General features: G+C 47.2%; 1 protein-coding gene across 2 annotated transcripts; it reads right to left on the reverse strand.

The window, feature by feature from the left end:
* Positions 1–48: 48 nt before the first annotated feature.
* On the reverse strand, positions 49–27988 carry COPZ1 (COPI coat complex subunit zeta 1). 2 transcript variants are annotated; one of them, XM_053295026.1, is made up of 9 exons: positions 27816–27988; positions 8292–8360; positions 6257–6338; positions 3299–3390; positions 2810–2865; positions 2343–2420; positions 2039–2090; positions 1305–1343; positions 49–203 (listed from the first exon to the last, which is right to left on the reverse strand). In XM_053295026.1, the coding sequence occupies exons 1-9, from the start codon at positions 27831–27833 to the stop codon at positions 156–158; spliced, it is 534 nt and encodes a 177-aa protein (XP_053151001.1). In that variant the 5' UTR covers positions 27834–27988; the 3' UTR covers positions 49–155. The 2 variants fall into 2 exon arrangements, with proteins under 2 accessions (XP_053151001.1, XP_053151000.1); XM_053295025.1 differs by lacking the exon at positions 27816–27988 and having other exon boundaries at positions 8292–8408.
* Positions 27989–27995: the final 7 nt, after the last annotated feature.

The following is a 27995-nucleotide window of genomic DNA, read 5'->3' on the forward strand; positions in this document are numbered from 1 at the left end:
GCACCAGCAACCACTGGGACAGTGGTAAGAAAAGAGCTGGATATCAGATACATCAAAAACTGTGGTAATGTTGTATTTTGGTCAGTGCGAGACAGACAGGACGGGAGAGGGATTGGATACACAGTAGGTCAGTGGGACAGGTTCCCCATTGCTCTTCATCGCAATAGTGACCACTTGATCTGTTCCTTTGCTGATTGCAGCACCTGCAAATAGAGGTTGAAGGTAAAGATTTTCACCCAACAGAATCCAGTCCATACTTCCTCATGAATGCAACCATATTGTGGTTGTGGAAAGTGCCAGGAATCTCAAGAGACAGGTTTATAGGGCATGCATAGGCAAATTTTAAAAAGAGACAGGCAAACTATGCATTCAATTCTGTGCCCTGATGTCTAAATTTTTGTTAATTTTTTGCCAATAATCTCGGGGTGGGGTGGGGAGGTGGGAAGAGCCTTGAATATGCAAGAATTTTTGCTGGGGAGTTATGCAAAGCACTGAAGCTCTGTCCTTCAACCCCTGCAAATCCTGATTAGGCTCCTTTTAGTTTGTGTGTCATTATCAGTCCCAAGTGCCCAATCTTATCTCTACAGCCATTGACTGGAAAGCTTTTGGTTTTGTTTTAAATGAAAGCAAAGGATTGTCAGCATATTCAATTCTGCATCAGATTCCAAATGCCACAGGTGCGTGGTGTAACTGCTGACACTTCCCCGGGGGGGGGGGGGAAGCTTTCAGGTGCAATATCCAGGAAATCTCACAGGAAGCAGGGAGTAAGGCTGAGAGAGACATGTAGAAAAGAATGTACAGGTGGCCCTTGTTATTAGCCAGGTGGGGGTGGTTCCATTCTCGCCTAAGGCATGAATATGGAAACAACGAATAACAAAAACTGACCCCTATGGGAATCCAGGGGTTAGGTTCCTTAAGCTAAAAAAAGGGCCCGCCAAAAAAAGGAAAAATAAAGGGAATAAAGTACAGTAGCTTGCTCTCCAGGCCTCCAGCAAAGCCCCCCCAAACCAGCAAATCCTCTAAATTTTTGTGAATTTTTGCCAATAATCTCGGGGGGGGGGAGCCTTGGAAAATAAGAGCCACAAAATGGTTCCATGCTGCAAAAATGGTGTCCAGAAATGACATCAGAAGTCATTTCTGGCTACCCAAGAACTGTGGATAGGCGAATTTTGCCTATTTTTAAAACTGTGAATAAAGAAGCTGGGTCTCTTTAGACCCAACCAAAGATATACAAAAATGCAATCTGTGAGACTGCAGATAATGAGGGCCACGTGTACCAAGCAGGATTTGGCCAGAAAACATACCTGTGAAACTGTCTGCTCTGTAAGAGGGACATCCTCACCCTGAAACAGAAGTGGGGAAAAGATATTTGATGGAGTGCAAAACTCCTATGGACACTCTGAAAATAGCTCTACTGATTCCAAAAAGGACACCAGCCTTAACCGCATGTTACAAGTTTCTCTTAGTCCATAGGAACATAGGGCGCTGCCATAACCGAGTCAGACCACTGGTCTATCTAGCTCAGTATTGTCTTCACAGACTGGCAGCGACTTCTCCAAGGCTGCAGGGAGAAATTTCTCTCAGAGCGGCCCCATCCCCTAAGGGGAATATCTTACAGTGCTCACGCTTCAAGTCTCCCTTTCATATGCAACCAGGGTGGACTCTGCTTAGCTAAGGGGACAAGTCATGCTTGCTACCACAAGACCAGCTCTCCTCTCCTAGGGACTTCGTTCCAGGCAGGCTTAGTTCAAGGGACTGTGCAGAAAGAAAGGCCATTCAGCCCAGCTACCCTACCCACCAGAGTATAGTATATTTCTCCCTGCTTCCCATCATCCTATGCAACCTAAAGGGAGGGACCATAGCTCAAAGGTAGAGCACTTGCTTTGAATTTAGGTCCCAGGTTCACTCTTGGTCATCTCCATGCAGTGCTGAGAAATTCCCCTGAGAGAGCCTCTACCAGTCAGTGTACAGTGGTCAGAAAGATCATGCCTGTAGAATGAGCCTGCAAGGAAGGCAAGGAGGAGGGACGCTCACTTACCCGCACAGCAACTCTGTGTAGCACCTGCTGGGGGTCACTCTCAAGAATCACACTGTAAAAGATGAGGAAACAATCACCCACTAAGCTGGGCTGGGCTCCGAGGCAGCACTTGGTGGACCAGAAGCAGCAGTGGGGCATGTGAACACAAGGCTCTCCATGAGGAATGTGTGTTTCCACCACAGACACACCCAGGTATACACCAGAGCTTGCTTATTGTTAGGAGGGCTTTGCTTCCGGTTGTGAAAAGAGATTGGGGCTTAGAAGGCTTCTGTCTCATGCTGCACAGCATAGTGGCTGGACTTACCCCCCATCCACAATCTCATCCACTGCCAGGAAAAGCCCTTCCATGTTCTCCATCAGCGCTCGTTTCTCCACATTCTTCCTGCAGGAGGAGGTAACAGGTTCTACTCAGTGAGGAGCTGGGTATGTATGTATGGCCCTAGCCCCCAGAGCCTCTTCCAGTCAAGACCTGGCTTGTCACTAGAGCCCTCGGCTGCCCCCTCCCCAGGTCAGGGCATGTCACATAGCAGAAAGCCATGGCTGTAGGGCGTCCCACAACTGCTAAGAGCCTCAGTTTCCCCAGTTCTTCACCAGAAACCCCTAAAGTTTAAAGCTTTACAGTGCAGCCTTGTATCTGGGGGTGTCTGTCCTTAGGGCTTCAGGGGCAAAAAGGTCCCTTCACCCATTCTCAGCTGTCACCCTGTCTCGAGGGCTCAACCAAAAGGGGACTGTCACCTACCCTGACGAACTCAATCAAAATGGGATTCTTACCGCAACATCTGGCTGAGAGAGTCGAAGAGGCAGTTGAGCACAGCCATTAGCATTAGCTGCAAAAGGAGGGAACAGAGTTACAGGGCATGCACAGACACAGCTGGCCATAGGCAAAGCTAGTAGCATGTGAGCATTACTCCTAGAGGGGCAAAGCCTGGCACTAACAGGGAAGGCCATGATAAGCCAGGGGGTAGGAGTGGGGTTCCTCTGTTGAAGTCCTGCTCCTTAAAGAGGCTGGAGGGCTGCCAATTCCTCTTTTCTGTGGAGGGCAGGGGTCACATAATCATCCTCGCCACCATACTGCCGTGATAATCAGCATCACAAGCAAGCGTGCTTCGTGCCATAGGATAGGCTGAGGGTCTCACACAAAGCATGTGGACAACGCAGGCTTCAGCAGGGAAGGCAGGATGGTTGGGGAAATGACCACCCACAGGCCTGCACAACAACCGTGGCAGTTTCGTGATAAAAACAAAAGATCAGAACACAGACCTCATTCTCATGGGAGCTGCCAATGACGTAGAAATACAAGTCAATGCTGCTCTTGTACACGACTGTCAGTCCTTCTAGGAGAGCAATCTCACCTGGGGCAAAGAGGGAGAAAATAAGTGATGGAGAGCTGGAAGAGCAGATGAAAGGCAGTACTTATTACCATAGCTCAAAACCCCACTCTTCAATCCCAAAGGATTTTCAGAGAGCAGCAAGAAGGAACGTAATAATAACATCAAAAAACCATTAAATGATAAAAATGCAACTAGGCACCACAGCATGCAAATAGCAACACAGGACAGCATCACATCTGAAGTCTAAAGGTCTGGGAAAACAAGCAAGATTTTCACCAGGTGCCAAGAGATGTCAAACCCGGTCCCAGACGACTGCCCTGGGAGCACCCCCACTGAGAAGACCCTCTCTCCCATCACCACTTGCCAATTCTCTGGGCAATGCAACCCAAAGAAGGGTCTCCAAGGTAGATCTTAATAGACGGACAGGGCTTCAAAGGTTAACACCAGCCAAGCAACAGAGAAGGAGCCACTGCAGTTGTTTTAAGCCTGGGGAGAGATGTTTCCTGTGCTTGGTCCCAGTCAGTAATCTCATTGCTCTATTGACTGTCAAATGTTGTTACCAAACAGTCTACAGAATGTGCAACAGTCCAAGCAGGATATTACCAGGGCACAGACAACTATGGCCAGGCAAGGCTGTAGCTGGTGTGACAGCCTCAGCTAGTGAAAGGTGCTTTGTAACATAGAAGCCATGTGGGCCTCTAAACACAAGGTTTGGTTTAATCACACTCATGCCCTCAACCTGCGAACCCAATCCTTTGTGGGAGTGCAGCTGCATCCACAATGGGATGAATACAGTACCACTTCCTAAGGCAGATGAAGGTCTAAATCTAAATCAGCAGGTTCACACAAGAGTTGTTAAATCATTCAAAATGTGAAATCGCAGCTCTCTTAACAAAAATATGTAACTTGTCCCTAAAATCATCTTCTGTACCCAAGGACTGAAAAGTGGCCAGTGCAAGTCTAGTCTTAAAAAGGGATCCAGAGCAGATCCGGGTAACTACGGTTTAACAATCAGTTTAACATCTGTTCTGGGTAAGCTGATAGAAAATATTATTATTATCCATAGAGAAGAGCAAGCCTTGCTGAAATATGAACCAGCATGGCTTCTGCAAGTATAAGTCTGGTCTCACTAACCTCCTAGATTTATTTGTAAGGGTCAACAGACACATATTACTGGTGAACCAGTAAATATGAGGTACTTAGGCAAACCAGAGAGGAGAGCTGCCCGGCCAGAGCTGTACGCAGCCGAGAAGCACACCACAGGGGCCCAGCTGGATTAGACCATAGCTGCTGTGGCAGGAGCCGCGTTCCAAGGCTGGCCGCAGTGAGGACAGGGAATTTCCATGCTGCCACTGGCGCAGGACTTGGGGCAATCACCCCAATTCGCCCCCACAACGAATGGATCTGAATCACACCTGACAAAATGCAGACAGAATAGCTAAATAAGGTTTTTGGGGGGTTTGGGGGGGCTGGACAGAGGCAACCCAATACAATCAGAATAGTGTTTCATAATTTAGATGTAGAATAGTTTCCTAGAAAGACAGTGATTTTCAAAACACAGTGGGGGATTTCAAAATTGGTTCCTTAAAACTTTCTGGTGCCCCTTGGTTTTGACTTCTCATCATGCTGGCACTTTAGGAATGGAGCAAAGCTACTATATGCATGGTGATACCCCAGATTGCAAAAAGATGTACCCTTGTGCAATCCGTCATTTCAAAACGATCTTCTGTTGCTAACATGATGAAATGAGTCCAAATTCAGATCCAGAGTGGGGTTCGGAATGGAAGCATACCCATACTGCGGTTTGAAAGGGAGACAGATGGCCAGACTGTACCCAATCCCTGAAAACCACACACAGCCCCATAACAGTCACTCATCTGTCCCAATCCAGCCACATCGCAGGTGATTGTCACTGTGGGACCAACATGAGCCATGCAGTTTTCACAGCAGAAACTGCCATTTCAGCCCCCCGGCCCAAAAGGGGTACTGGCTTTCCAAACAAAGTCAGTCTGAAACACGGCCCTCACAGCCTGTTTAAATAGATACGCCATCTTCCTCATCCACAGACACCTAGGCCTGGTCTACACATGCAGCCAAATAAGGTGGTAAGAGCTCTGAGGTAGCAGAATGGAGCATACAACTTCAGACGGTGGGTGTGGGGGTCACATTTTTCAATGCTCCCATACTGTAAAACAAACCCTCTGCAAGCAAAAACCAGAAAACAAAACACACAAAAAAAACACCCCACTGGCCTAGTAAGTTGTGGGCTGGATCAGAATCTTTTTCCTTAATGTGTGTGCTTTTTGGGGGTGGGGTGGGGTGGGTTACTTGTAGAAAGCTTGGTCGATAGGATGAGAATTTAAAAGGGCATCTCTTACTACAGTTTCAAATAGTACAGGCCGCTCTACCACCTCAGGATTCTACCACCTCATTCCGCTGCATGCGCAGACCAGGTGTAGGTGATGGGGAATGGAATGGGAGGGGTGGGCACAGAACACATCAGAGAGCACTTTCCAAAGTTAACTTGCCCAAACCCCACAGATTAGACAGAAAGAGGACCATAAATTAGTCCCTTGGTGACATGGTCCCCTTCAGAGACCACCACAGGACCAGTGTTCCCTCTAAGGCATGTGCATGCACACACACAAGTTTTTTTTTTAACGTCTGCTCAGATAATTTTAGATCCCACAGGCTGAATCAGGACGGTCCCACTCTAAATGCATCTGCATGCACACTGCCTGGATACTGCTGCCCAGGACAAAACTCATTCCACACACAGATTAAAAAAAAATTAGAGGGAACATTGCACAGGACTCAGAGAAGAGATCTATTACCCACATTGTATTTCCAGATGCCCCCTCTCACCACCCTCCCCAGCAGAACCTACTATCTGTCCGGTGGGTCTTGTTGAAAATGTTCTTCTCAAAGGCCTTCTGTTCCTTGACAGTGGGGTAGGTGTCATCATAATACTGCCGGGGGGAAAGAGGCTTGTTACAACCACAGCATGATTATTCCTGGAGAGTGATGTCTGCCATGTAGTTTGGGGTGGGCAACCATGTTGGTTTTCCACCACACTAGACCTCATAGAAATCATGATATGTCAGCTATTTCACACAGATAGACAACTTAGGCAGAGAGATAGCCATCTAGGGAAGCCATGGCTTGACTGGGCTTATTTTATTTATCAATTTTTTTTATTTATCACATTTGTACACAGCCCCAAACTTTCGTCTCTAGCTTCTTTCGTTGAAGCTGAGTCCCCTACAATCGCCAGTGAATAACATCAGCAGGCACAGGGCCTCCACTGCTAAAGCAGCAGGTGCAGGACCGGCTGCACCATGAAGCAAAAGGAAGGCCTCTACACTGGACACTTTGGCAAACAATGCAAGTGTTAGCAGCAACTAGGAAGTAAATGGAGAAATCTGATGGCATGCCAAACAAACAGATCCCAACTATACTTGAACAATTTTAATATAGCATTATAACAGGCACAAATAGTATTGTACAAATATAGTCACTCCCATGAATAACAAACTCATCTACTTGTTGTTAAGTCCGCATGTACTATAAAGTCCACAAGAGGTGCAAGTGGCCCTCGTTATCCGTGGTCCCGGGACCTACAGTTTTGTGTTTCTGGGGTTAGCCAATGAAAACCCAACCTCCAAAACCGGCGACCTCCATTTCAAGTTAAAATCTTTGTCAAGTGGGGAAAACGTAGAACATGATGGAGTGACTCTTTCTGAAGGCTGAGGCTTGTTGTGAATCTGTTCAACACTCGCCAAAGTTTGAAACAGGATGTGAAAAACAATTTATCTTTGTCAAACTGCAATTATTACAAAATAATTTCCTTCTGGCTTCCAGCTAAATTCATGATGTTGCTTTCTAGGAAATTAGAGGTAGGGATGTGCATTAGTTGTTCGTGCACTCCCTTTCAGGGTAAGGAGGGTGCCTTTAACACACAGGTAAGCAGCTCCTTAAGGGCTTTCCGTGTCCCCACTGTTTCCCCCCTGCTGCAGCATTCCTTCCTGCTGGCATCAGCATGCAAATGACCAGTGCGCACATGCGCCCCGGTCATTTGCATGCTGAAACCCATCAGGGCTGCAGGAAGGAACAGATGGAGTCCACACACAGCTGTTTCTAAAACAAGCACCAGCCGTGGGGGGGGGAGGGAGGGAGGGAGCAGATAAAGAGCAGATAAAGAGTTTGTTAAAGGCAACCTCCAGTCACCCGTCGAGCCTGCTCAAACTCCAGCGCTCAAACAGGTTCAGCACTCTGGAAAAGGAGCGCCAAATTTGTTTGTGCACATCCCTAATTAGGGGCAGATTCACGCCATCATATTCTACATTTTCCCCACTTGACAACAATTTTAACTCGAAATGGAGATCACTGGGTCATCGTTGTGCATCTTACAGTATATGTGTACCTCTTGTGGACATTATAGCACATGTGGACTTAACAACAGGTGGATGAGTTTGTTCTAGTTATTCATGGGAGCGACTATATTTGTATAATACTATTTGTGCCTATTATAATGCTATGTTAAATTCATTCAAACATAGTTGGGAATAGGATCTGTTAGTTTGGCATTCACTGTGTGTATAGATGTCAATATGCATTGCGTTATTTGGAAATCTGATGGCAGTCACTCTGCAAAGGATGAGACTCTGAATGATTGCAGCCCGTGGGACAATGGAGAGCAGCTGGTGGCATGGGTATCGGAACAGGCAGTGGGCAAGGACTCAGATGGTCTCAGTGGGAAGAAATGGGCAGGGCAACAGCCTCCTCACTCAAAGAACAGCGGCCTAAATGGCTATTCTTGAAAGCATCCGAGGCCCTCAAGCCTAGGCTCTGCCAAGGTGTCTTCCACAGGCCCCTCAGAGACCTGCACCTCCCCACTCCTCCTTGCTCTCAAGAACACTGACCTTGGCAAAGAGACGATCTCCATCATTGTCCAAGATAAGAATGGCTTTTACTGTGTAGAGAGATGGCTCCTGCAAAAGAATGCACAATGTCAACAGTTCCATTCAAGCAACACTCTGCAGTGCTTCCTCTACCCACAGCCTGAACACTCTAGGCTGACCCTCCCAGGAAAATGGGGCGGGGGTGGGTGGGCAGACAGCAGTGGCCACAGCACCTGGTGTGGTTCAGAGGTGGGTGAAGTCAGAGTTGCTACAAACACACAAGCAAAGCTGTGCAGAGGCCGAGTTCAAATCCAATCCAGTTCTGTGCCAAAATTAATCCAGATGTTGTGGTGGGAAGAAATTATACACACGAAGCAGATCTGCATATTTCGCCTATTTCACCATCCATTAGGCAGAGGAAAGGATGAGCTATGCAGCGCTCTGAAACCCACATCAGCTAACTGCAAGCCCTACACAGTCCCGCCCTGGCTTCTGAGACTCCATGTTGACACCTGCATGTTTTCAAGCTTATCTCCACAGCTTGAAGGGCTAGAAACTTGCCTCTCCCCTCCCCACTTTAAGATGAAAGTGGAGATTCTCAAGCTGTTGTGATACCAAGTACCAAGCTTGCCTGGTACTATACAATTTCAAGTGTGTGGAATACACACAGCCCTGCATTTATAAGGTTGCCATCTCCCCCAGATTTCCAGGTATTTGCCAGATTTTAAGCATGTTCCCATTAGCTTGCCTGTATTCCCAACTTTCATTTAAAAATAAAAAGCTAAGCTCTAGCCCTTGTAGAAGCAGAGTGAAGGAGCAAAACCTGAGGTCATTATTCTGTTCAACCATTATTCAGTTCAACCGCTGGACTTAGAAAAAGGCAGATGAAGCACAGGAGGCTGGCTAGGAGAGGTTCACACAATAAGTAATTCCCCTGAGGAATGTTCCCCCCACCCCCGCTTTTTGTCAGTAGGGGATCTCAGTAGGGCAGTTGAGAGGATAGCTTGATTTTGATGAAATCACTGCCTACCTGTGTGTTGTACTGTTTAAGGTTTTTGGCTTCACAGTGTAATCCATTCTAAGCATGCCTACTTAGAAGTAAGTACCATCAGTTTCAAACAGACTTTCTCCCAAGTAAGTGTGTATAGGATTATAGCCTTAACGGAAAAGCTCAGTGTATTTTTTGTTCTATTGCTGCTATTAATATCTCAGACTTAGTGTAGTCTTTGTCTATTTTCTATTGATATTTTATTTTTGTAGATTTTTTTAAATTTTGCTTTAAGCTACCATAAAGAGAGTCATTTTGGTGTTACATTTTATGTCCTTGTCTCCGGATGTAAATAGCAAGACTTGTGACAAGGCTCAGACCTGAAAGCCTTAATCCCTAGCACCAATTTTATAGGATCAATTGTAGAATTTAGTGGTGATGAAAATGCACTCAGCATTGCTTCTCAGCAAGAGCTTTGATTTGGTATATTCACCAATCTTATCTGCTATCTTCACCTTCACCAATAAATACCATATTTAAATTAGCATATTTAAACCAATAAATAGTATATCCAGGTACTGGAATGTGGAGTGGGGTGGTAGTCGGCAGTTGATGAGGAATCCATGACAGTATTGCACACAGCTAATTAGACAATGTTAAAAACTGAACCTGTCTATTAGAAAGTGTTGGGATATAAAGTCTGGGTGTTTAATACTCAGGTAAATTATCAGGTACAGAGATTCTCCCCAACTATTGTTGGTAGATATCCAGAGCAAATCCAAGTCAACTGGACAGTGCATCAGCAATTTGCATATTACTTGTGGCTAATTTGCATAATATGCAAATTAGAGTGCCAGGATTTGGAGAGCTTGAAAATGGCAACTTTATGCATTTGAAATCTGGGCACCCTAATTTACATATTATGCAAATTAACCTGCATTTGAATTTGAAACACTAGGTTCACACCACATATTTTTAAAATGCCTGCCTCTATACCAGTTATTCCAGCCCTGTACAACTTGGAACCACACTGAGCCCAACGGAGTCCAGCAACCTTGCAGCCCATGAGTGGTTTGATCAGTTTTCTGCTTTCTCAGCTCTACCTGCTTGGGTCTGCAAAAATGGGGAAGAGGCTTGCCAAGCAGCTGGCAGGTTATAATGTATGGCATATGGGCTGTGCTCCATTTGTTAATTAGTGTACAGGTCTGAATTACTGTATTTACCTGATTCCAAGTCTAGGTTTTTTCCAAGTTCTTTCATGCTAGAAAGCAGGGGGTCATCTTAAATTAAGTCCTCTTCCTTTTTGGTAAATAAGAGTATAACCTGTATTTAAAACCTCTATTTTTTAAGGCGCACATCTTAAATTCAGAGCAGTCCTGTATTTGGGTAAATAAAGTTTTGAATGCATCTGCAGCACTGCCTCAGCAGGAGGCTAAAGGAGGACCCCTGTGCCCAGATGGTGCCAACAGTCCCCAGGCCAGTGCTTCAGAAACACTGAGAATGAATGATCTCTGTAGGGCCTGAAAAGACAGGAGGTTCCTGTTCCATTTGCAAAACGTCTCTTGTTTCTACTGGCTTTCCACGGGTGATCTTTTCACAGTGACCAAGGCCTCTTACATGTGCTCCAAGCAGCATGGAAGCTGTTTCTGCATGCCAGAAATCCATGCTGGAGAGGCATACATGACCCACATGAGCAAGGCTGATCACATGGGATTTCTCTCCCCTGCAAATTAGTCCCCTTCCTCCTAGTTGGGTACTGGCTGCCTGGAAAAGATCGCATGGTTCCCTGCCCATGTTGTTTAGTTATTCACATTTATATCCCACCCTTCTTCCAAGAAGAGGACTGGAGAGTGGCATACATAGATGTGACTGCCCTTCCTTTATCCTCACAATAACTCTGTGAGGTAGGTTAAGCAGAGAGTAAGTGACTGGCTCAAGATCACCCAGTGAGCTTCACAGGCCAAGTGGAGATTTGAACTCTGATCTTCCCAGACCACGCTCACTCTAGTCACTAAACAATACCGGCTCATTTATACACATGTGCCCCTTGGGATGACACTAGGACAAGCACTCCCACATTGCTGGGAGCACATGAGAAAGGAACGGAGCTAACTGAGCAAAGAGGCACCTTTTAAACGTGGCGAGTCTCTGTAATTTCTATGTAAACTTGTGATTTCTATGTAAAGCGCCTTGGGAACTTTTGTTGAAAAGCAGTATGTAAATATTCATCCTGTTCATATAACCCACGTCCACTGGAGAAAAAGCCGTCTGCAAGAAGGAAGAGATCTCAGTGCAACCTCTTCCAGACAAGAACCTGCTTCTAGGCCTACCCTAGTTGCACTGAGGCTGGGTTAGTACCATCACTGAAGGACTCAACTTCCCTTCACACAAGAATGAATCCATTTAAAGGAACTGTGTGGCTGGCACAGGACAGTGCACCACTAACCCTGTGCCCAGCAGCCTGCAGGACAGAAAGCAGCAAGTTTAAGACACATTAAAGCTCTGCAAATCCACTGGGACAAGTGACAGTGAAAGAGAAAACTAGTATCCCAAGAGGTAGCTGCCATAATCAGTCGCCTGTCTAGAATGTCCTGGATTTAACACTTCCCTGTATCATGAAGCAAGGATCCATAAGACATACTTGCACGCTACTGGCACAACACTACAGACGCCCGGGTTGTACAACTGCTCCACCTAACCCCTGGGCAGACTACCCTGACCTCCTAGACACAGCTCTTCAGCATCCCAAATGTTCATCAGCAAAACTCCCACCTTAGTCCATATCTAGCCCTTCACCACCAGGGGGACCCCCAGGACCATGGCGGCTAAGCAGCAACCTGGATGAAAACAAGAGCAGGGGATATAAAGCCACAGGAGTTACAAGCGCAGGCGGGTTCCATATACAGTACACAGTGTGCAGTGTTACAGACACCGCCTCTCTTACCACAGTCTTACAGAGCTGTCATCCTTTAAACCAATGGTCTTCAACCAATGGGCTGTGGGGACCCCAACCCCCACCCCTTTTGATGAGAGGGTAGAAGAAAGTGGGTAATTCGATGCAAAGGAAGGCAGAACTCCTTTCTTTATTGGTTTGTTTCGTACATTTTTATACCTCCCCATAGAAAAAGGTCCTGGCGGGGGGTCACAATCTAAAAACCATTAAAACATTGACACAATTAAAACAATTTAAAATACGAACACAAATTCTAAAACCCTAAGCTTTAGACATATAAACTAAACACCTGGCTAAACAGGTATGTTTTTAGGTCCTTAAAAACATTCAGAGAAGGGGAAACTCTAATTTCACTAGGAATTTCACATCCCAGAGCTTGACCTTTACCTTTTAATGTTGCAAAGAATAGGGGAACCTTTGCAAATGCATCTTTTCCCAGCCTGCATGGCATGAGCCTGATGAAACCCCAGGCCTCGGCAGAACGAAGAGTCCGGGAGCCCTGCCCTTCTTTGCATCTGGTCACCCCAGCCAGAGAAGAAGAAAGCTAAACATGTGCAGGAAGAAGTTAACTGCAGGTTTCAGGTGGCTGGAACTTCACAGAAGTACAGGACGTGGTTCACCCACAGTATCTGCCTGCCAGAGCAAAGATGACAGCTCTAGCTTCCACCAGTGGGTCCAAATGCAGTGTGAATGTTCCCGTGCCCAGGCCTGAGAGAAGGCAGAATGCTTGTGCACAAGGCCAATCTGAAGAGACAGGGGGTCCCACCTCCCGGTCGTAACTATGGTTCAATGAACTTACACGGGTTCGTGTAAGCACGAACACACACGAAGTGTGTGTGGCAGCGCGGGGGTGGGCTGTTAGCTACACACTATAGCTCCTTGCGGCGAGACTGAAAAGGGACCAGAAGAAATGCAGCTCCTGGACGCTGGAAAGCTCTCGAGACAAAGTTCTGTGATGCACTGACTTCCACATAGCCACAGTCGGAGTGTATAACAGAACTTCACCTCAAGCGCTGCAACAGTCCCTCTCTGAGAGCAGCAGGCACATCTATGGCAGGCGGGTCCACTACTCCCGCGAGACTCTCAGACTGATCCCCCCACCCGCCGCTTTCCAAGCCACGGCCCCATCAAACCAGACCCACTCCCACCCAGCCAGGTCAGATTACGCTTCCTCTCTGTTGTGAGCAAAGAGTGCACCTGATGGTGTCATGTTCTTCGCAGGAACAGAGCCATTATATCTCAAGGGCTGGCATCCAAAGTTTAAGATAGCGGATTGGAGGTTCCCTCTCCCCACCACAAACAGTATCATTTTGTAGAGAAAGCTACGTGTGTTTCATGACTCCCTGGAAAAACACAACAAACCAGGAATTAGCACTGGCCATTCCAGCCCTCAGCTGTTCTTTGTCTAGGCAGGACATAGTGGGGGGGCGGGCGGGGGTGGGGGCTAAGAAGGTGAGCCACTATTCCCTATGAATCAGAAAGCATCTGGTTCCAATTGTGCATTTGCCATGAACTCCCTAGGTGGCCTGAGGCAAGCCACTCCCTCCAAGCCTCAGCCCACCATCTGCAAAATGGGGACAATAATAGTTCACTGAACTTACAAGAATGTCAGGATTATAACAACAGCATATTTTAAGCACTAGGAAAACTCAGCTCTATCTCTCCTTGTCACCTGATCCTAGGGAGGCAGTGGATGTCCTGAATCGGGGGCTGGAGGCCGTGATGGGCTGGATGTGGGCTAATAAACTGAGACTGAATCCAGACAAGATGGGGGTAATGTTGGTCAGTAGGAGAGCCAATCGGGATGAGGAGATTTTACCGGTTCTGGATGGGGTTGCACTCCCCTTGAAGGAGCAAGTATGCAGCTTGGGGGTACTACTGGACCTGGCTCTGCTTTTGGAAGCTCAGGTAGAGGCCAGGGGTGCCTTTGCACGGCTTCAGCTACTGTGTCAGCTGCATTCCTTTCTCAAGAAGGCAGATCTGGCCACGGTTACCCATGCCTTAGTCACAAAATGGCTGGATTACTGCAACATGCTCTGCGTGGGGCTGCCCTTGAAGAATATTCAGAAAATGCAGCTAGTGCAAAATGCGGCAGCTAGGGTTTTATCTGGAGCTGCCCAGTGGGAGCACATCACACCCATTTTGAAAGAGCTGCACTGGCTACCAGTTTGTTTCCGGGTCCAATTCAAGGTGCTGGTTTTGACCTTTAAAACCCTTAACGTTTTGGGCCCAGGATACCTGAGGGACCGCCTGCTCCCAAGGGTTGCTGCCCACTTGACAAGGTCATCTGAGGGGGCTCTGCTCCAGGTGCCGACAATGAAGGAGGCTCGGTTGTCATGCACGCAGGACAGGGCCTTCTCTGTTGCTGCCCCCAGACTCTAGAATGCTCTCCCAGTGGCTATTCACTCCTCAGTCTCCATCACAGTTTTTAGAAAGCTGGCTAAATCTTGGCTTTTTATCCAGGCCTTTACATGACTGTTTTATTGCTGCTTCTTTGTATTTTATACAGTTCTTATGCTTGCATTTTAAACCTTTTTAGTCAGATTTGTTTTTATATTGTAGCTTAATATTTTAATTGTGTTATTTTTATAGTCTTTTTTTTTAATGTTTATGTGAATCGCCTTGGGATTGTTTTAATGAAAGGCAGTATACAAATTCAGCAATCAAACAAATAAATAATGGGGCAGCCAGTCATAATTCTACTGAAGAACAGACTAGATCTTTGACTATTACGGGGGCAGGGGCCACTCAGCACAATCTAACGCAGTGGTTTCCAAACTCGTGTCCCAGGGAATCCTGTGGTTCTTGGGAAGCTTACTGGGGCTGATGCATCAGAAAAGCAGTAATGGTAGTTAAATTTTCCTGAGAGAGCACTTGCCCCCAGCTACCAACCACCTCCTAAGATGCACATCCACAGGGAGTGTTGGGGGCACTCTTGGGACCGTGTACACTCTCAGCTCACGAGAAGCAGGTGATGCCACGAGGCCCAGCAGGAATGGTCAGCACTCTGCACAAAGTGCATGTACCCCTATCCACTCCCCGGTGACCTCCAGATTAGTCTTCCACAATGTGTTGGATGCAGGCCTGATGACTGTCTACAAACTAATTAGTTCAAAAACAGCAACAAGGCTGGCAAATGGGACACAGCATTGGGAACACATCTCTTGCCTAAAGCGCTGGGACTAGCTCTTCCCAGGCACAATCCAAAGTGCTGGTATTTTACTTTAAAGCCCTACATGACTTGGGACCAGAGTACTTGAGGAAATGCCTTCTCCCACATCAATCTGTCCATGTACTGAGATAGTCATCAACCCTGCTAACTGGACAAACAGTTACCTTTTCATGTGGTGGTTCTCTTCTATTGAGTAGGGAGAAAGTGAGTGTCCCTATCCAGCTCCAGTACAGCATCCCTCCAGTGGCTGTAGCTGGTATCTACCTCTTGTGTTTCTTTTTAGACTGCGAGTCCTTTGGGGACAGGAACAAGCTTCTTATATGTATTTATTCTATACAAACCACTTTGAGAACCTCTTTGTTGAAAATATACAATATTTTAAAAGTATATAAATTATCATAGCTGTATCGTTGGGGGCCTCCTCTGGGTGCTTCTGCCATCCAAGCAAGGTCAGTTGTGACCACAGAGAGGGCCTTTTGTGTTGCAGCATCCCAGTTGAGGGATTCTCATGCCAAGGAGGTTCAGGTTTGCCTTAGAGAAAGGACCTTTCCATTCTTCCAGGCTTTTCCAGTTGTCTCATTGCTGTTTTATTGCTAAACAGTTGGGTTGTTTTATTATTTTGATTTTATTTGCTTCTATTGTTCCTTACGCTTTGCAAATTGCCTTGAGAATACGGTTGAAGGGCATTATTTAAAAAAAAAAAAAAAAAAGACTTCCCAGAATCCTCCACAACAAGCAGCAGATCCCTGCCAGCCATTGTAAAGGTTCTTCAGCAGACAAGTCAAGATGGAGAAGGTTAGGATTAGGCTGTGAAGCTACAGAACCCCAATGACTCTTTCATTTTCAGGTGCATGAACAACAGTGTAGACAAATTTATATCCCCCTTCTGTTACCTTCACCCTCCATATTCTCTCTCTCTCTCTCTCTCTCTCTCTCTCTCACACACACACACACACACACACACACTCACACACACACACACACACACACACACACACACTTACTTGCCTGGCAAACCTAACAAGCAGGCAGATGTGTAGTGAGAATTTTTCCACCCCTGCTATAATATTTCACCTGCTTCCTAAGCAATGCCTGCAGGCCCTGCTATACAGCAAGATGGGGAGTCCAGACTCCCCAATGAAGCCATCAGGAACTGTAAGCACAACAGTGAGATGTCCCAACATGAACTGGTCTATTTTCCACACAAAGACTGCCAGAGAAATATTCAGGCCCTGATCTGGACTGAACAAAGCCATAGATGAGGAGCTAAAGAGCACAACTGCCTCATGCCTTGCTCTCAGAAAGAGTTAGGATAGCTGCTTACCATAGAAGCATCAGAGGAGAATTTATACATCTCTTTGCCAGAGAGACAAGCCTCCACTGGAGAGACAGCAAATAAACACACATTTTAAATCTATAATGAGCGCTGACTGGAGGGCCAGAAGCGGCATAAATTTCTCTCTGGAGGTTTCCAGTTCAAGCCAAGGGCTGCCTCGAGCAATCAACCATTAAAACAAGACGTTAAGAGTTACTGCACAGTTTATTCTGATCATTTAATTCTGAAGTTTCAATAAATTAAACTTCAATCAATTAAACTAGGTGTGCAATGGCCCAGATGGTCAGCGCGATAGCAGCAGCATTGCCATAAAGATTTTACAGCTGCCAGGACCCCGTGGAAGGGTTGCGCTTAGCGAGGGAGATGAGACGGCAAGAAATGCATTCGTGCCTGTTTCATTTGCAAAAGGCAATTGGAGGGCCACGTGGAAGAGACAGAGCCATTCCCTTTGGGCTGTCTGGGACCCGCACAGCTCCCATGCAAAGCAGGCCTTGAGGAGACGCACATGATGGAGATCCAGCTGCCCCAACCACAGCACCCTCTGGGCAACCAGCCTGTGGAAAGTGGCACATGCTCCACCGCAAAGTGGCATCCTGTACTTTTTTGACAATCCAGCTGTGCTGCAGAATTTAAGCAAGTCCAAACCCGAATATTTCTTTCACACACACACAAAGTAGTGCCAGGTTTTTTTTTTGTTTGTTTGTTTGTTTTAAAGATTCTGGTTCCCCAGCTGCAGTTAATTGGGGTCAGGACAGGTCACTCTCCTCTTGTCCTGTAGGGTTTCTCCCATTTCCCCCAGACAGAGAATTAGCAGCGGTAGACTTGTGCCTATTAAACGGTTCACTGGAGGAAGTTGGCTTCATATTTAGGATCTAACTAATCACCAAATGCAAGGATGAGGAGGAATCTTCTCCCCATCAGCCCATGGAAATGTGTGTAGTGTTTTGTAGGAAGGGAGCAGGGGGCTGAACTAGTTCACCTAGCTGAGGCATTTGGAGGTACAAGCTCTGTAGGCCATTTGAGGTGGCAAGCCTTCTTGGCGTCTGCTGTCTGCTTGTGGGCCTGGACTACTGAGCAAGGCAGAGGCAGCTGCACAGAGAAACTTGCTCGGGAGGCTTTTAGGGCAGCAGAGAAGGAAGTCTCCTGTCATGTTTCAAACAACACGAGAATATTCCTTAAGAGCACACACATAATTCTGGCCAACTCATCAGTTCCATGCAGACTGACTATTCTAATAAACAATTAAACAGGCCTATATTCTAAGAATGCATGCCAAACAGAAAAGACTATTTTGCTTTACATTTTTAACATGACTTTCTGACCTGTGCCAATAGCACTGCTAGTTACCCCTTCCTGTGACCTTTGTTCCTCCAGCTTTACCATCCTTAGCCATCCAAAGGTCTCCTGCTCCCTCAAACACCTCCACCGCTTTCTTACTTACTGCCCCTTACACCTGGAAATGTCTTTCAGGAAACATACATGATGCCACATCTCTCTCTGCCTTCATATCCCTCTACAAAACTCACCTGCTTTGTGAAGCACAATGTTTTGGTCCTCAGCCACTACTGAAAATTAGCCTAAGTAGATGAAACTGAATGAAATACAAATCTTTCCCATTTAGCCTCACTTTCATCTTTCTCCCCCATGTCAAATTTAGAGACTGTAAGCTCCTTGGGGCAGGGTTCTGTCATCTTGCTCTGTAAAGAGTCATGCAAATTGATGGCGCTATATATAAGAAATACAAACTATAAAGAAAAAGCAACAAATGTCCTTAATGCACACTGCTTTTTTGTATTTAATATTGAATATATCCAAAGGTGGCTCTTAACGCCTTAATAAGAATCTTGCCTTCGTTGCTAAAATCTCTCCTGGCAGAGCAACCAAAATCTGATATGGCTTCCCTGAAGCTGCACAATTTCAGCCCTTCGGCAGATGTTGAACTACAACTCCCATAATTCCTGACTATTGGCCACTGTGGTGGGGGCTGATGGGAATTGTAGTTCAAAAACAGCTTGAGGACTGAAGTTGTACAGCCCTGTTCTAGACAAAGATCCAGTCCTCAGTGAGCTGATCGATCTATGTCTGGACTGTACCACTTCAGACTGAAGGATGGGGGTTTGGATGACCAAATATTCTTCTACACCAGGGCTGCACAACTTTGGCCCTCATACAGATGCTGGACTACAACTCCCATCATCCCCGACTATCGCCACTATGGTTGGGGATGATGGGAATTGTACTCAAACAGCAACTGGAGAGTTGATGTTGTGCAGCCCTATTCGGCACACACACAAATCCCTCTGGCTGGAAAACCAGATGACAGGGCAACAAGTTCCAGCAAAGCTTCCCACCCAAAACATGCTAATTTACTGTGTGCTGGGAACTTTTTATCTCCGTTAGGGAGCATTGCATTTGAATCTGAGGTGCCTTGGTTCAAATTCCAGGTGAACCTTGCATTCAGGAGGGTCGTTCTCATGACCAACTGCAGCAGGGCAGGAGCAGGAAAAACTGGCTCGTGAGGCGCCTCAGAACATGCTCCCACCCACTTCTCCAGAGCAGGGCTTCCCAGTTTTTTAACCTACCCTTTAACTAAGGTGAAAGGGCCAAAGCCCCATCTAACTTTGGCAGCCCCCGACCGTGTGTGAGGTCAGGGCTGTATTCTGCAGCTCCCAACAGCCTGGCTCCCTGAAGATCACAGAGTGCCGCTTAAAAAGTGGCCAAGCCTCCAGGAGCTGCAGCACTGCCATGGTCAGCCTCTCAGCTTCCCAAGCAATGCATTGTGGGATACTGGAGGACCTCCTCCTCCAGATCCCCAACGTATTCAGCTCCACTATGCTGATCATGTGGGTGTGTGGCACGGTGGAGCACTGGGGTTAGTGTGATGTGGGGGATGGCAGGTATACTCCTGCCTTCACCCAGCTCTCCCTAGCTACCAGGGATTTTGGTCGTGTGCACGACCTCCTTGTGTAATTATCTCAGTCACAATCAGTCATCTCAAAAATGGGAAGAACAATAATCCTCTTTACAGGTTTATTGTGAGGCTAAATGGGATCTTAAGGACATGATGGACACGGGCATATTAATAAAAATGATGATGGCAGCAACCCATAGGAGAGCAGTAGGAAGCCAATCTAAAACCAGTTCCAATGTAGTGGCCACATGTCGATTCTTTGTACTCTTATTTTTCATCACATCAAAGCATCACCCTTTCTCTGAGAAGGTTAGGTCACAACACAGAGTTTTTCCTGGTTTATGCTCACAATAACCCTGCAAGATAGGCTAGGCTGAGATTGACAAATTTTCTTTGACTCTGAGAGCCAGAACAAAAATGTAGGACCCAGAATGTTCTCTACTGCATGGGTGTGGGTGGAGGACTCCCTGCTTACCCGCAGTAATGACCTCCGTTCTATGGAGGGCGGGGGGGTGAACTTGCCACTCGGCCGCAGCAAGCCCTCTGCTCCACTGAGGAGGTGGGCTCACTCTCTTGCTTGCCCACTCCTCCTAAGTGGGTCATGTCTGTCTGTCAGTCTGAGGCAGCTGATGGACCACTAACCAGGAGAAGGAGAGAGCAACCTAACCCCCAACTGAGAACACCTTGGGCGGGGCACTGACTGTGCTTTTTGCCTCTGCCCCACCTTCTCCAGATGTGTACCATCTGTGGGGCTGCTGCTACTGCCTTAAAGCTCAGGCTGAGCCAGGGGCACGAGCCTCTTGGCAAGAGCACAAGGGCTCTCAGCCTTGGGGCCAGATCTTTTTGGTGTCTCTTCCATCAAGAAGTCAGCATAAGTCTGTTTGAGTCCTGGATTTGGTTTTTAAATAGTGGGCTGTGGTTGGTTGGACTGAGGGATGTGTCTGGGAGAGCAGGAAAGTGGGGTTGGTGTGGGGGCAGCAATATCACAGGTAGCAGGTAGAGGGAGATATGGTGGTGGGAGTTGGGCTGGCCGTTACAGGGAGAAACAGTCCTGGCAACTGAGGTCTGTTCCTTTTTCCAGCTCTTCTCCCAACCCTGAGACCCCAGGGAGCTCTGAGAACACTCCCTCAAGGATTAGGGTGCTGCTGTTGAATGCCAGGTCAGTCAATGCTAAAACATTTCTCATCCACGATTTGATTGTGGGTGAGCAAGCTGACCTGGTATGTGTGATGGAGACCTGGTTGGATGAGCTGGGTGGGGTTGGTCTATCTCAGCTCCGTCCTCTAGGTTTCCTGAGCATTCAGCAGCCCCGCCTGGAGGGTCAGGGAGAGGGCGTTGCAGTCATCTATTGAGAGACCCTCCCCATTTCCAGGTGCCCGGTCAGGCAATCTCAGAATTTCGAGTGTCTGTCCTTGAGGGTGGGCCTCCAAGATAGGCTGGGAATTCTGCTGGTGTACCGACCACCCCGCTGCACTTCAGTCTCCCTACCTGAGCTGGCGGGGGTGGTCTCGGAGGTGGCCTTGGGTTCCCCCAAACATTGTTTTGGGGGATTTCAATGTCCACACTGAGCCCCTCTCCCCAGTAGGTGCAGGCATGCAGCTCAGGATTTCATGACCTCCATGGCAACCATGCCTGTCTCAATTGGTATCAGGTCCTATCCACACAGTAGGACACACTCAGGAACACAGGAAGCTGCCATATACTGAGTCAGACCATTGGTCTATCTAGCTCAGTATTGTCTTCACAGACTGGCAGCAGCTTCTCCAAGGTTGCAGGCAGGAATCTCTCTCAGCCCTATCTTGGAGAAGCCAGGGAGGGAACTTGAAACCTTCTGCTCTTCCCAGAGCGGCTTCATCCCCTGAAGGGAATATCTTGCAGTGCTCACACATCAAGTCTCCCATTCAGATGCAACCAGGGCAGACCCTGCTTAGCTATGGGGACAAGTCATGCTTGCTACCACAAGACCAGCTCTCCTCTCCCAAAGCTGTATTTGAATTTATTGCGAAGAGAGTTCATAATTTTAGCTTAACAACAGTAGATGGCCAAACATAGGGAGCTGCCATATACCAAGTCAGACCATTGGTCTATCTAGCTCAGTATTGTCTTCACAGACTGGCAGCGGCTTCTCCAAGGTTGCAGGCAGGAGTCGCTCCCAGCCCTATCTTGGAGAAGCCAAGGAGGGAATGTGGAACCTTCTGCTCTTCCCAGAGTGGCTTCATCCCCTGAGGGGAATATCTTACAGTGCTCACACATCAAGTCTCCCATTCATTTGCAACCAGGGCAGACCCTGCTTAGCTAAGGGGACAAGTCATGCTTGCTGCCACAAGACCAGCTCTCCTCTCAGAGACCATTGGTCTATCCACACTCTTCTGGATCTGGTTTTTGCCGACCAGGAAATAAATGATCTGTAGGTGGGGGAGTTTAAGATAACTCCCTTTTCATGGACAGATCATCATCTGGTGGGGTTTAGTTTGACTACTCCATCTGCCCTCTACAGGGGTGGTGGACTAATTAGATTGGTCCGCCCCTGGAGGCTTATGGATCCGCTTGGATTCCAGACGGCCCTTGGGGAGTTTCCAGTGTCCAGAGTTGGTGACCCTGTCGAGGCCCTGGTTGATCTCTGGAATGGAGAGACGACCCAGGCTGTTGACATGGGGACTCCTAAACGCCCTCTCCAGCTTGGTGGAGCCTGTTCGGCTCCGTGGTTTTCCTCAGAGCTTAGGGTGATGAAGCAACTCGGGGAATGGCTGGAACGACGCTGGAGGAAGAGTCGTGACGAATCTGACTGAACACGGGCTAGAACCCATTTTAGGGACTACTCCATGGAAGTGAAGAAATGTTTTTTCTCCACCTCCATTGCACCTGCTCAGTGCAGACCAGCAGAGCTGTTTCATGTAGCAAAGACATTGCTCCACACATCCCCCCCAGGTAATGGGGGAGGAGTCATCTACAACCCGTTGTGATCAGTTTGCTTGTCACTTTGCAGATAAAGTCGCTCGCATCCCTGCTGACCTGGACTCCAGTTCCAGCAGACGTGCCTCTGGTACCATCTGATCCTGTTGTGTTGGATTCTTTTCAGTTGCTGCAGCCTGAGGATGTGGACAAAATCCTGCGCAGTGTGTGGGCGACACTGTGCGCTCTTGACCCTTGCCCGTCATGGCTAATAAAATCTGCCAGGGAGGGTACAGGCAGATGGTTGGAGGTAATCATTAATGCTTCATTAAGGGAGTGCAGGATGCCATCGTGCCTCAAGGAGGCGATGGTAAGACCATTATTTAAAAATTCCTCCCTTGAGCCCTCCAACCTGGACAACTATAAACCTGTATCTAACCTTCCCTTTTTGGGCAAGGTGACAGAGTGTGTGGTGGTGTCCCAGCTGCAGAGGGATGATATGGATTATCTGGACTCTTTTCAATCTGGCTTCCACCCTGGATATGGGACTGAAACTGCCTTGGTCGCTCTAGAGGATAACCTTTGCTGGGAATTAGACAGGGGGAGTGTGTCCCTGTTGGTTCTGCTGGACCTCTCAGTGGCGTTCGACACCATTGGCCATGGTATCCTTCTGGACCACCTCTTGAGTATGGGAATTGGAGGTACTGTGTTGGAGTGGCTCCAATCCTTTCCTGAGGGGAGGGTCCAGAAAGTGGTGCTGGGGGACTGTTGCTCAGCCCCGTGGTCATTGGCCTGAGGGGTCCCGCAGGGTTCAGTTTTGTCTCACATGCTGTTTAACATCTGCATGAAGCTGCTGGGAGAGGTCATCCGGAGACTTGGACTGAGTTGTCAGCAATATGCAGATGACATTCAGCTCTATCTCTCCTTGTCACCTGATCCTAGGGAGGCGGTGGATGTCCTGAATTGGGGATTGGAGACCGTGATGGGTTGGATGGGGGCTAATAAACTGAGACTGAATCCGGACAAGACAGAGGTAATGTTGGTCAGTTGGAGCCAATCGAGATGAGGTGATTCTACTTGTTCTAGATGGGGTTGCACTCCCCTTGAAGGAGCAAGTACGCAGCTTGGTCGTATTACTGGACCCGGCTCTGCTTTTGGAAGCTCAGGTGGATGCGGTTGCCAGGGGTGCCTTTGCACAGATTCGGCTAGTGTGCCAGCTGCGTCCCTTTCTTGAGAAGGCAGATCTGGCCAGTTACCCATGCCTTAGTCACGTCACGCCTGGATTACTGTAACTCGCTCTACGTGGGGCTGCCCTTGAAGAATATCCGGAAACTGCAGCTAGTGCAAAATGCAGCAGCTAGGGTTCTATCTGGAGCTACCCGGTGTGATCATATCAAACCTATTTTGAAAGAGCTGCGCTAGTTACCAGTGTGTTTCCGGGTCCAATTCAAGGTGCTGTTTTTGACCTTTAAAGCCTTTAATGGTTTGGGCCTGGGATACCTGAGGGACCGCCTGCTCCCAAGGGTTGCTGCTCACTTGACAAGATCATCTGAGGTGGCTCTGCTCCAGGTGCCTACAATGAGGGAGGCTCGGTTATCGTGCACTTCTCTGTTGCTGCCCTCGGACTTTGGAATGCTCTCCCACTGGCCATTCGCTCCTTGGACTCCATCACAGTTTTTAGAAAGCTTGTTGAATCTTGGCTTTTTATCCAGGCCTTTACGATTGTTTTTATTGCTGCTTCTGTGTGTTTTACCCACGTATATGGGTATATGGGTTTTATGTTTGTATTTTATATATTTTAAATCAGATTTGTTTCATATTTTTAGCTTAATTTTTGTCATTTTTATTGTTTTTTTAGAACTTTTGTAAACTGCCTTGGGATTGTTTTTAATGCAAGGCGGTATATAAATTTAACAATAAATAAAATAAACTTGCTTGTTCACTTCTCCTCCTGGTCGTGTCAGCCATTTCCACTTCATTTCCAGGCATCATTCTGAGTTGGCACTTAGAATTGTAAAGTATTGATCTAGCTCAGCATTGTCTGCACTAACTGACATGGTTCTCCAGGGTTCCAGATAGAGTCCTTTTCTATCCCTACCTGGAGATGTCAACTATTGAACCTGGATCCTTCTGCATGCAAAGCAGGTGCTCTTCCACTGAATCACTGCTGTTCAAGACATCAAATGCTAGCAGCAATGGAGAGATCAGACTTACATTTACTCATCAGATTGTTATGACTTATTATAAAGGGTTTTTTTCTTCTTAGTCCAGCACTCTAATCACTGCAGCACACTGACTCTGTTGAGAGCGAATGAAGCGCACTTTCGAAACAGCTTCATTTACAAGCAATTTATCTTGTGTACCCTTCGAGACTGCACAGATTTAGCAAAGATTTGCAGATCCAGCCACATTTAACCTAAAGCATTCCCACAAGGAGGATTCCTTATCTGCAAAACTATTTCAGGATCAAAGCTTAAGAACACCTCTAAAGGCATCTACACAGATTGGTCCCCCACCTAGCCTTCAAAAGCCATCAGTTTCTGGACCATAAAGCACACTTTCCCAATGCTAATTGTATCAAGGCAGAGGGATGGGACTGCAGCCTCTAGGTTATATCATGTCAAAAGCACTGTAGAGAAAGGGTGGGGGGAGTGGAGATGAAACAGTTGCAAATCAAGAGGTACAACGCACAAATCAAAAGCTAAAACTGATTAAGAGTCAACAGATGAGGACAGATTGGTTGAACCAATAAAAGGCAGTAAATCATGTCATTTGATTTACTATTGTACTGTTTTATATAAGGTGGATGCCATGGCTAGGGCTGGCCCGGTAACAGTCTTTAATCCTTCCCTGCCTCCACAAGAGCATCAAGAGTGTTGGGGCTGGCATTTAGAATAACAGCATGGCATGTATTCAAAACATGCTTAATTGACAATCAGATGAATCTATACAGGCAGTTCTTCACAGGTCAGAACCAGGCCAAGAAGATACGGATTGGGAGGTTTCCACTCCCAGCCTGTTGAACAGCTGTAGGCAACCTTGGCTCTCCAGCTGTTGTTGAACTACAATTTATTTTGGCTGGGGATAATGGGAGTTGTAGTTCAACAACAGTTGGAGAGCCAGTGTTGCCTACCCCTGCTGCAGAGCAATTGGGATTCCAAACCAAAATTCAAAAGAAAGGATATTCTCCAAAGTCCTCAAAATCTTCAAACAGGAAGACTACGTTAAAAAGGATTCTAAAACAGTCCAGATGTTTTAGCCTTTTCGGGCAGGATTAACCAATATATAATGTCACAATAAATTTATTCTCTGACCTATCTTGGGCCCTACCTGCATAAACTAAGTCCACAGTTCATGCAAGTTTATCCTCCATTGATTGACAAAATACTAATGGGTGGGGACTCATAGCAAAACTTCAGTTTTGCCAAAGCAGTATATCTATAGTCTCTAAAACATATCTGCCCACAACTGAATAAGAGTTTGAAAAGGCATGAGGTTTCAAAAGGAATGCGGTTTCTAGCACAAAAACCTACCACTGGAAGACAGGTCTGTCAACATGGATAGATCTGTCAATGTCTATGAGCTGTGAAAGCGCTGAAACTCCTGGTTCAGAAACAGTGTGCCACTCAGCATGAGGAGCTGGCATGGATGTAAGTAGGGGATCTTTGTTGTCTTCAAGTCCTGTTTGTGGGCTTCATAAAATCATCTGGTTAGCTACTGTAGGAAACTGGTGATGGACTAGATGAATTTTTTATCTGATCCAGCAGGGACCTTCATGATAATATCTATCAATTGTCTGGATTAGGATCACATGCTTTTTCTCTCTCTCTCTCTCTGACAAGAGTTGCTGACACAGCAAAAACTTTAGCAGGTAAGGGTTTTCCCATGAGTCCATCTGCATTTCTATCTGTCTTGGAGCTGCTGAAGGAACCAGACACCTGCCATGAAGTGGGGTAGGCAGCAACCCTAGTTTGGATTTGCTTAGTACAAAATTACAAGTAGAAACCACTATATGCACTGATTAAGTAAGCAGCAGATCACACCTCTTTATCCACAAAGTCATTCCTCAATTATTCTCAGACTTCTAACCTCAGGGAACCTCTTCCACATTGACTTTTCTGCTGCATCTTATAGAGAATTTTGGAAGTTTTGTTGCCAAATGGCCCTGCGTGAACTAAGAGTGAGTCCTAAAACAAAACTCTTCTGTGGCTGAAACGCTGTCTGCCACTACCAATCTTCTCATTCGAGGAGCCCCCGAAGAGTGTCAGGGGAACACAGAACCAAGCTTTTGGGGCACCTGTCTGAAAACGGCTTAGCATAAATGGGCAACTCTAAAGTAAAGTTGTGCCGTTGAGTCGAAGTCAACTCCTGGCGACCAGAGCCCTGTGGTTTTCTTTGGCAGAATACAGGAGGGGTTTACCTTTGCCTTCTCCCGCACAGTATGAGATGATGCTTTTCAGCATCTTCCTATATCACTACTGCCCGATACAGAGGTTTCCCAAATTCTGCGAAACTTATATATGTAATTAGAGATATGTAATATGTATGTTTCCCAGAGTCTGGTAAACATACCAGCGGGGATTCAAACTGGCAACATCTTGCTCTCTAAGCAAGTTACTTCCCTGCTGCACCATTAGGTGGCTCAAATATATATTTTCAACAAAAGTCGATGGAGACTCTGTGGATATCCAAACACAGCCAGCAGCAGACATATTATATCAATCCCCCAGTTTCTCATCAAAACTGAATATGCTAACGACAGCTGCAATCTTATGTGCACTTACTTGGGAGCAAATTCCACTGAACTCAGGCCTGCTGAGATAGAGCTGCCTCACACCTGCCTTTTCACAAATACCCCCAGTGAATTCCGTACGGAAGAGGCAACAAGGACAACTGTATGCTTATCTGCAGGTAAAATCAACTGATGTTATATTTTAACCTGGTTTATCCTGGACAACGCTTTCTCTTTCAGCCCCAAGATGGGGAGGCGGGAAGAACCCCTCCATTATTTCCCATGGAAGGAGCTCGCCCATGGACCTCTAAGTGACAGCGGGGGCTCCTTTCCCGCCTCCCCCTAACGAAACCTGCTCCCTGTCACACATAGGGGCCAGCCCAGGCCCCTCCATGCCCGAGCAGTTGGGCCTGGGCTGGCTGCTCCATCGGGAGGAAAGAAGCCCAGGCCCAAGGACGCCCCCAGAGGGAACAACAGACCGGTTCCGTCCCGCCCACCTGCCCGTCGCCATGGTAACAGGCGCACACCACAGCGATTCTCCAGCGCCCCTCCAGCTCCTACCAGGATCACCGCCTCCATCTTGGTCGCCCCGATGCCGACGTGGAGCAACAACCGCGGCTTCACGGTATTGGCTGGCCCCACGCCAATTTTTCCCTGAGATCCCGCCTCCTCCTTTCTAGGCGGCTGGTCATTGGCTGACTCTTCTCTTCCTCGTCTGACCCGCCCGGTCTACCTCCCTAC

The sequence above is a fragment of the Hemicordylus capensis genome, chromosome 2 (assembly GCF_027244095.1).
Source record: "Hemicordylus capensis ecotype Gifberg chromosome 2, rHemCap1.1.pri, whole genome shotgun sequence".
Classification (NCBI taxonomy): domain Eukaryota; kingdom Metazoa; phylum Chordata; class Lepidosauria; order Squamata; family Cordylidae; genus Hemicordylus; species Hemicordylus capensis.